Source organism: Parus major, chromosome 1A (assembly GCF_001522545.3).
Source record: "Parus major isolate Abel chromosome 1A, Parus_major1.1, whole genome shotgun sequence".
Classification (NCBI taxonomy): Eukaryota; Metazoa; Chordata; class Aves; order Passeriformes; family Paridae; genus Parus; species Parus major.
Window position 1 is genome coordinate 989,888 of NC_031773.1, and position 10,012 is coordinate 999,899.

Below are 10,012 nucleotides of genomic sequence, written 5' to 3' on the forward strand. Positions count from 1 at the left end.
ATCTCCCTTCTGAAACTGGCATAATCTTAATTTAACCCTGGAAAAGTCGGGGAGATAGAGAGGGGAAGCACCTAAGGGACACACATTCTAGGAACACAGCTGAAGACTCACTGTAACACATGTTCAGTTTACCTAGAAATTGATTTACAACGTCCCCATAAATTAAGGCACGGGGAAGCAAGGAAACAATCCCAGTCTGAGGTTGCTCTTCCCAGAGCCTTAGGATAAACTCCAGGAAAAGGCATGTAATGAACAAGCTTCACTATGCAACTTACATTGGACAAGGGGCACTAGTTACATGTATTCTGATGATAAAAACTATTTTTGTCCTACTGCTCTTGCATGAAGGGGGGCTGGGGGAGGGGCAGGGAAGAGATGATTCAGGGTAACAGATGCCTTTAGTTTGCAGTTTCTGCTGTTTCTGTTGATGGATGTCATGCCAGCTCATGTAGGGAAGAGTTCACCCACACTATCCGAATATGGCTTATCAGCTTTGTGTCTCTGTGGAAGCCTCATTCAAAGTGCATGACATCTCTGAATGCCTGCAAAGTCATCCTATCTCTAAGCTAAGATTAGAATTTCAAACAAAACTTATTACAAAGCAGGATTTTCTGAAAGGGCTGGACATGGCTATAATGTGGAAATTTCAGATTCATGTCTAAGCACATTATTTAATCCTGTTTTGTAGATAGGTATAATTGTAAAGTAATATTTACTATAATACCAGTAATGCTTGTGGGTGGAGGAGAAAGAAGGAGCAAGAAGGAGACACATGAAGTGCCATAAGAAAACTGGACCTACAACTGCCATCAATTCTGATAATTTTTTTTCCTGAAAAGGCTGTGTTCACAGCACTCAGACACTCTGTTCCTTACCAAATGTGTTAGGAGACATTTTAGGAGATTTTCCCGGCTATTACTTAAATCTCAGACTCAAGTGTTCATGTGGCAAACAAGCAAGAATTTAAAAGGTCAGAGGGGAAGGGTTTTAGTAGCTGTCACTCTCCAGAGTATATTCAGGAACTTGGGGAAATGGATGCTGTGCTCAGAATCATGCCTGGAGCTCCTGATCCTCACATCCCTGGTCATGGCCCAGCAGGCTTACTCAAAACTCATCTCCAGTAAAAGTGAGGAGGAAGGCATCTCTTGCAGCTTTGAACAGGTAGAGAGGGAAAGATAGGATTTTATGAGCACTTTTCCTGCAATGTATGATGGTGGGTGAAAGGCTCAGTAACTTTTGTTCAGCCACACTGGAGCTGTGCCAAGACTATTTATGTGTGTTTGATGGATCACTTCCTATCTCAGCTACAAGAATTCCAGCCTCTGCATGGTACCCAGTTAAGAAGGAGGAAACCTCCAGCAGGTTAGTAGGGAACATGTGGTCCTGAGAGCTCACAAGAGACTCCTGACAGTGCCAGAGCTGGCAGCAGTTTCTGGTCCACTTGAGTAGCTCAAGAAATGTTGCTCCTTGCTTCCATCTGCCCTCAAAGATGAGTTTGATCCATTTTTCCAAACTGGTTGCTAATCCACACACTGTGTATCACACAGTTGCACTCACTACCAGCAGAGATGGGGTAGGGAGCACAGCAGCAGCTTGAGGGGCTGAGTGAGAAGGGGATGAGGCTGAAAACAGTCACACACATGAGTTATGCTCTGAGGTGGCAAGTAAATAAAGCAACATTTCTTGGTGTTTCTGTCCCCTGATTATAAAGCTGTGGATTTAAAAAACTTCAGAGGAAACTGTGCAATTTGGCATGTAGCATGAGCTAATTTGTGTCAAAAGCAAAGTTATACCAATTCAAGGGTCTCATGAAGAAGTAAGGGGTGGGAAGTGTTCCATGCAGTTCCCACATTTATTTTTTGAGCTGCACTTAGCAGCCATACTGGGGAACAACAAACTTGTTTCTTGCCCTAGAACAGAACAAATACTTCACAAGAGCTAAATGGGAGAAGGGCGGAGGAAGAGAATAAGGAAAAGGGAAAAAGGGAAAGGGAAAGGGAACAGGTTTTTTTTTTCCATGTGTATTAAACCAGTTATTTCCAATAGTTACGTCCAAGTGAGATGCACTTCTGGAGGCTGCATGAGTGAAATGAGTCAGCCCCTCTAGAGCTGTCTCTACCACCCCATTTGTAGAAGGATAATTTCCCAAGTTCTCTAAGCCTGGCCCATGAAATGCCACACACCAACAATGCTGACCCTGCAGATACCCACCCAAGTGACTTTATGTGTTTGTACTCAGAGTCTGGTTAGAATCTAAAGGTATTTGGCTTAGATCCGGATTTTCAGTTTTCCATCTGCCTGAAGTTAATTACATGCATAAATATTGAGCTAATTGCGTAATATGACTGGGGCTTTGTGTCTGTCTCTCCTCTCACTACTAGGTATGTGGTATTAGCAAAAGCCAGTGCTGGAAAATTTTCCAGGAACTACTCATCTATTTAAAGTTAAGCACATGCATGTGTTCAGCAGGGTGGATATCTTCAAGCTGATTACACTGCCTGTCAAAAGTGCCTTCTCAGTTTTTCCAAGCCTGAATATGCTTAAAACCTTCCTGATTGCAGCAGGCCTGTCAAGCTTTTCCCTAGTTTACAGAGAGGCGAGGTATTTTGTTCTGTAGAAATTTTATACCCTACAGGTGATTCACTTGAGTGATACACAGAAAATTTTAGAACCTCCCCACCACACACACACACACAGACACACACAGACACACACAGACACACACAGACACACACACACAGAGGTATTAGGGACTTAATCTGACACAATCTCTGCACTTTTCTTCATTAAAATCTAAATTTAGATATTTTCATAACATTGATGTACTGTTTTTTCTTCCCATTACAAACCTTAAAACTTCAGGACAAAAAAAAACCAAAAAAAAACCCCAAAAAAGCTGCAATTTCTAAGAATGCAAGTTTCCATTAAACACAAGGGCCAAAATTGCTAACCTCAACCAGTGGGAAAGAGAAACAACTTCAGGGATTTCACTGGGAAGGTGTGGGAGAGGTTGTCATTGTACATAAATCCTCCTACACCCATCCCAAATACAAATCCCCATCTGCCAGTGCCCATTTCCCAGCCGACCATTACAACGGGCCTGATGCTGCTCAGCAAGAGCTGTGACCTGTAAAAAGAAATGTCCTTCCTTCCTTTTTGGTAGAGACAGGTAATTAAGTTTGTTCAAAGCTGCAAAGGTCGTGAGATTCTGGCTTCGGTTCCCCAAACACGCATATGCCTCGTTTCCTCTGTCTCTGACAGATTCGAAGGAAGATTAAGCTAGGAAGGCACAACTCTTGGCTTGCCAGGGGAAGCAGGCAGGGGCGCAGCTTTGTGTAACTCGCGAAATGGCACAGACCAGCAGTGTTAGCATCTTGCTCCGCCGTTACATGGGCTGGAACCTGTCTAAAACCCCGTCACAACCCATCGTCTGCAGACACTGCGGAGCGCAGGGAGTATGTGCGCCCCTGCTCCGCATCCCGACCGCCACTCCCAGCCCCGCATTTCGAGCTCGACCCCGCATCCCGTGCCCGACCCCCGCATCCCGAGCCCGAGCCCCGCCCCATCCCCTCGTGCATCCCTCGGAGCCGCTGCCCCGCTCCGCCCGCCCCGCTCCGCCGGGCCCGGCCGCGTCCCGCCCCGTTCCGTAGTGAGTGGCGGCGGTGCCGGGGGCTGGGGAAGACCCTGCGAGGCGCCCGGGGGTCCGGCAGCCCTGCCCTCCCCTGTCGGGACAGGCCAGCCGCTGGGGAGCCTGGCTTTCCGTAGGTTTGTTCTGTTACCCGTTTGGGGACAGTTTGGGAATAAAGGGAGGGTTTTCCCGCCTGATCCCGGAAGGGACGGAGAGCTGCGAGGAAAAATGCGACCGACTGCTCCGAGGAGTCCCGTTCCCTGCCTGCCGCTGCTCCAGCTCAGCTCCTTCTTGTGATGCTCTTAGAGGACGGGGCAGCCGGCGGGCTGGATGCTCTGCGGGGCTGCAGCCGTAAGGAGGGAGTCTCTGCGCTGTCTCCGCAGATAAACTTCGACTCAAACCACAGACGTCTGGTTCTCCAGGTCCTGAGGGCTGCGAAAAACTTAGTGCTTCGTGTTGCGGTCCCCATCTGAGCACTGGTGTCTCTCGGAGAAGCAGCCTGAGGAACCGAGCTGGTGTCTGTCACGGTGCTTTACATCGACTTTGTGAGACTGCTGTGTTAGACTCCCTTTCTGCAAGGAGTCTCCCAGTAGCATCTTTCATTTCTGCTACAAGCTGATACCAGCTATTCATATAAAAACGATAGTCTGAGAGAGGGAGGGCACTGTAGATCCAGCATTTAATGTAGTGGGGTTTGGCAGGTGGTACCTAATCAGGTGTTCCTGCACAGGTGACAAGTCTGACCAGGTTTTCTCTGTTTTGCAGGGTAAAGCAAACCCTGCAGAGACTTGCTAGAGAGAGACCACCTCCCATTTCACATCTCCCTAAGTGGACTATGGTGGCAGGAAGATGTTGGCTCGCAAGAGTATCATCCCTGAAGAGTATGTGCTGGCACGTATCGCTGCTGAGAACCTGCGCAAGCCGCGCATCCGTGACCACCCGCGCAAAGCCCGCTTCATCGCCAAGAATGGCGCCTGCAACCTGGCTCACAAGAACATCCGTGAGCAGGGGCGATTCCTGCAAGACATCTTCACCACCCTGGTGGACCTGAAGTGGCGTCACACACTGGTCATCTTTACCATGTCCTTCCTGTGCAGCTGGCTGCTCTTTGCCATGATGTGGTGGCTGGTGGCCTTTGCCCATGGCGACATGGACCCAAGCACAGAAAACCCTTCAAACAGCACGAAGTGGACGCCGTGTGTGACATGTGTCAGGTAAAGTTGACTTTGGTGGGATGAAGGAAGTGAGGGCTGTCTTGGTGTTGTCTGAAGTGCAGCTTTTAGTGTACATGAACCGTTGGGTTTGGTTGAGACAGTTGAAAAGTGCAGTGTTTTCCTCTAGACTGCGTAAACTCAGCAAGCCTCCCGAGCTTGGAAAATACTGTACTGTAGATGTCTTTGATTCCTTACAGGATCTGAAAGAGAGGGAGACCTGCTGCTTTTCATGTGTCTCCACACTCTGTGGGTAACTCGATTGCCTGTCGAGATAAGAGCCTGCTACAAGAGTGGGTATGTGTTATATGTATTGTAACGTTGTCTACGGCAGCGGGAGCATTCCCAGCGCCATGTTGGCCAGAGGTGCTCCCTCCAGAGCAGTGCCTGAGAAGCAGGGAACCAGCCCTGGGTGTCAGGCAGGGCATCAGCCAGAGGTGCCAGGAAATGTGTCACTTAGGACAAAACTAAGTGTGTTTCAAGATGACTTTCATGAGTGTTAAATATGCAGGACTTCAAAATGCCTTGGCAAAGCCATAGGCCAGCAGATGGGCAGAGGAACACTTTCCACACTGTGCATTTGTGTCAGACAGTGAAAGCTTAAGGGATGACTGGATTAAATGCCACCTGTTGAAGTATTTTACTCTCTGTACCCAAAGCCACAACAATTGTCAGGGCACTGATAAGCTGACATATACATGGAAGAGAAGACTGTGAATTGCAGGTGGGATAAGCCATAAGATCACTTCAGGATCTCACCAATTAAATCTGCTTTTTTTAGCACTAGGTTTTTAGGTAAAAAAGTCCTGGTTCTGTACCACCAGGCTGCCCAGATCATCTGCCTTTACACATTGCAGTGTTGTGAGGGTCTGGGGGTTGTGGGGTGCTCTGAGACATCAGTGAATTCACTTCCCTTTTTACTTTTCTCCCACAAAATTTTGAGGTACCCACCAAGTCTGAAGGGACTTTGTATCTGGCTCACAAAGTAGTAAAGATTTAATTCTCCCTTTGTTTTGACACTTTTTTTTGCTAAATGGGGATTTTCCAAGGTAAAAGAAGAGGGAATTTTTCCAAGCTACCCTTCACTAGGTTGAGGAGAATTGGAGCAGAGCCTGCTGTCTTATTTCTTTTCCAATGTCTGGCCATAAGCAGTTTCATCTCTAATGAGATGTCATGACCCAGCTTGCACCCACAGGAGTGTCACCCCCAGCATTTCCTGGATTTGTGGGATCTGTCCAGCTGGAATTAGTGAACAGCTATAACCCTGCAGCTCTCCAGGGTCAGCTGAGGCGACATCCCTGCCCGTGGCTGGTGGCTCATTCGGTGTGGCTGCTGTATCATCCCGCAGATCCTGAGCTGGAGGCCAACGGCTTCATGCCACTGGGGCCAGGCACATCCACAGCCAGGACTCTGCCCCTGTTCCCTCCCCATAGATGCCTGTGGCTCTTCCAGGATGTCTGCTAGGAAGCACAATGAATGAACCAACATAATTTCAGGTTTAGCTCATGCCAAAGAACACACCCCCTACCCTCGTGGGGTGTCCACGTGGAGTCTCCCCAAAGCTGCTCCAGTGCCCATGTCCAAGCCATGGGAAATCTTTTCCTTTCCTAGGGAAATCTGGCTACCACTTTAGTCAAAGTCATGAAGTAACAATGTGATTGTTGACATCTTTAAGAATGGCAAGTTTTTGGGTGTAAAATATCTTTAATATTGCAATGCCAAAATCATGATAAATCATTTTTAACCTACTCCCCTGAGGTTTAGGCCCACAGATGTTTCAGAAGAGCTTTCTTGGGTAGGTGCCATTACATATTTACAGGAAAACCTGGCTTTGGAAATTTTAGCAAGTGCCTGGAGCTTGCACAGTCCTTTCATTTTACAAAGTACTGCAGAAATTTCTAAGCCTCATATCTCTTTGCAACAGAAAGCAAACATCCAAATATGAAAGCTGCTACACAGCTCTGGGGGAAGAACCTGGGAACAGTGTGATTTGCATTTTCACCCATTTCACATGGTTAAAATGTTTTCCAAACTTATTTTTTCACTTCTACTGTTAAAAAGGTGGATTGGTTTTATGAGGGTTTTTGTTTGTTTTGATGTTGTTATTGATTCTTTTTAAAAACAAAAAAAAAAAAAAAAAAAAAACCACAAAAAAAACCCCCAAAAAAACAAAAAGAAAAAACCAGAATGGGTACTACTAAGGGAAGTCAGACTACTTACTGGACAGAGTTTTAAGCTGAATTAAGCTGACTGAAATTGAATCCAGAAGCTTCATTATGCTTGTAACTGAATATTCATGATTATAAGAAGTCATTCAATGGATTCTATTAATTAACTCCTTTGTCCCTGGTTTCTTCAGAGTGAAATACAAAATAAACCCCCTCAATACAAAGGAATTTGTTAATGATTAAGAAAAATAGAAAAGGCAAAAAAATAAAGTTATTTCAAAGATACCTGTGCAGAGACTGGTTGGTTTTCTGAAAGATGGACTTTCTCATTGCACAGAAAATTATCCTTGATATTGATAATGCTATTTAAATGTGTCCTTGATATCCCAGTGATATATATTGATATAACAGTGATATATATTGATATAACAGTGATATATATTGATATAACAGTGAAAATATGTCTAGAAAAGAAAAAAAAATGTTTAAAAGCAGATTAACTGAAAAGCAAAGTAATCTCAACAAATTATTTAGACCATCTTCATGGGCAGGATATATTTTCCACTGTCTAGCCCTGTTAAGCATTCTGATGCTTCAGATTTATTGAATTGCACTGGAAGGATGTATCTGGAAGGAATAAAAGAATAAATAAATATAAAAAGAAGTTAAGGACCTTGATATATACAGGGGATATGACTTTGTGGCTGCTATAAATAATCTATCTTGGAAAGTTTGTGGGCAGCATTTTCTGTCCAGCACCATAGCATTTTAGGGTATTTAACTTAACCCACACTTCTACATCCGACTTTGGTGTTGAAATTTTCCAGCTGGTCTTGCCCTGGCAGTTAGCTGAACCCAAACCCTGGGTCACAGCACTGTCCTGCTGCCAGGGTGTGCCAGTGACCTCTCTCTGCAAGCTCATCCTGCTCAGCCACAAGGTGAGCAAGGGTTTGGGAAGTGTCACAAATCTGGGAAAGCCCCTTTTCCCCCACCAGGAAATACTGGGTTATAATTCAGGTAGCATGAGTGAAGTACTGAAGTTTTTCCTTTCCCTTCCTTGCACAGGCTGGTGGAAGGATCTGAGTGTGCCAGCTGATTGCCCATGCTTGCCAAAACCACCTCTCTCCACCAAGGGCTTCATGGGATGGAGAAGGTGGAAAGCCCAGTTGTTCCAGAGCTGTTCACTAAGCCAGTAGGAAGCCTGTGCTCCTGAACAGAGATTTCCTGAGCTGCTCAAGGTCACCCAGATGGTCTTCGAGGAGCTCAGGCTCTGAGGTCTTCCCTGCCACCAGTAGACACTACACCAACCACACAAATCTGAGCCATCAAGCATGCAATGCTTTGGCTGGTGTTAACAAAAGGCCTGTGTGTACTAGAGCCATACAAACAGGTCCTTAAGTTTGTTTCTGGAAGCACATGTTAACAGCTTATCAGTATGTGCTCTGTGTCATGAGAGTTAACTGGGTGCAATCTTCCCCTACAGGTCTTTCACCTCTGCTTTCCTCTTCTCCATCGAAGTCCAGGTGACCATTGGCTTTGGGGGCAGGATGATGACTGAGGAATGTCCCCTAGCTATTACCGTCCTGATCCTGCAGAATATTGTGGGGCTGATCATCAATGCTGTCATGCTGGGCTGCATATTCATGAAGACAGCACAAGCTCACCGGCGGGCCGAGACACTGATCTTCAGCCGGCAGGCAGTCATTGCCGTCCGCAACGGCAAGCTCTGCTTCATGTTCCGGGTGGGGGACCTGAGAAAGAGCATGATCATCAGCGCCTCAGTGAGAATCCAGGTCGTGAGAAAGACCACGACCCCTGAAGGAGAAGTCATACCCATTCACCAAGTGGATATCCCCGTGGATAACCCCATTGAAAGCAACAACATTTTCCTGGTGGCTCCCTTGATCATTTGTCATGTCATAGACAAGCAGAGTCCTCTCTATGATATCTCTGCTTCTGACCTGGCACTCCAGGACCTGGAGCTCATTGTGATACTGGAAGGGGTCGTAGAAACCACCGGTATCACGACACAGGCAAGAACCTCCTACGTGGCAGAGGAGATCCTGTGGGGTCACCGCTTCGTGCCCATCGTCACTGAGGAGGAAGGTGTGTACTCTGTTGACTACTCCAAGTTTGGCAACACTGTCAAAGTGGCTGCGCCGCGCTGCAGTGCCCGGGAGCTTGATGAGAAGCCCTCCATCCTCATCCAGACCCTGCAGAAGAGCGAGCTGTCCCACCAAAACTCCCTGAGGAAGCGCAACTCCATGAGGAGAAACAACTCCATTCGGAGGAGCAACTCCATGCGGAGAACCAACTCCTCGCTCATTGTGCCCAAAGTGCAGTTTATCACGCCGGAGGGGAGCCAGAGTGCCTCAGAAACGTGATGCACAGCTTTGTACCAGGGCACTGGGCTTCAGAAGGAGGAGGCATCTGTGGTATTTTGCTTCAATTTCCTTTTACTTCAGAAACCGAGAACACAATGCAAAAGGGAACCGTGCAAGAACTATTTATTCTATTATTTACTGAAAGCACCACCTAATGGCATTAGAAAACACCTTAGCACTTAGGATATGAATTAATAAAAAATGACACGTACACTAAAGAAAACACACTTCACTCATGTAAAACAATGTGTATTTTTACTTGTTTTAATAGCATGCTGATTTTTTTTAATCATATTTTTCCTTTCAAGGGTCTCTTTCTTCTGCTCGCTGTCACAAAATGTGAGTCTTTCCTATGTGAGTGCTTCATAAAACTTCTGTATTAAACAGCTCACACAGATTTTGTGCATGACATTTGGATATTGATCTTTTTGTGTGAATTTCTTGTTCTCTTAAAGGGAGTAACTAAATTCCTCAAGGATTTCACTGGAGAAGAGCCACCATTTCACCTTCGGTTTCCCAGGCTTTTTCTTTTTTGTTGGTTTGTGGCAAAGGCCTTTTGACTGCAAATTCAGGTCAGGTGGAATGACCTGTTCATCTCACAGGAAAGCTGGTGTCACTCCA

General features: G+C 46.1%; 1 protein-coding gene across 5 annotated transcripts; it reads left to right on the forward strand.

The window, feature by feature from the left end:
• Window positions 1-3,623: 3,623 nt before the first annotated feature.
• Window positions 3,624-9,808, forward strand: KCNJ8 (potassium inwardly rectifying channel subfamily J member 8). Of its 5 annotated transcripts, none has more exons than XM_015629451.2 (3): window positions 3,624-3,761; window positions 4,394-4,842; window positions 8,491-9,391. In XM_015629451.2, exons 2-3 carry the CDS (start codon window positions 4,478-4,480, stop codon window positions 9,389-9,391), a joined length of 1,266 nt encoding a protein of 421 aa, XP_015484937.1. In that variant the 5' UTR covers window positions 3,624-3,761; window positions 4,394-4,477. The 5 variants fall into 5 exon arrangements, with proteins under 5 accessions (XP_015484937.1, XP_015484936.1, XP_015484938.1 ...); XM_015629450.3 differs by having other exon boundaries at window positions 3,625-3,765; window positions 8,491-9,808; XM_015629452.3 differs by lacking the exon at window positions 3,624-3,761 and adding an exon at window positions 3,776-4,155.
• Window positions 9,809-10,012: the final 204 nt, after the last annotated feature.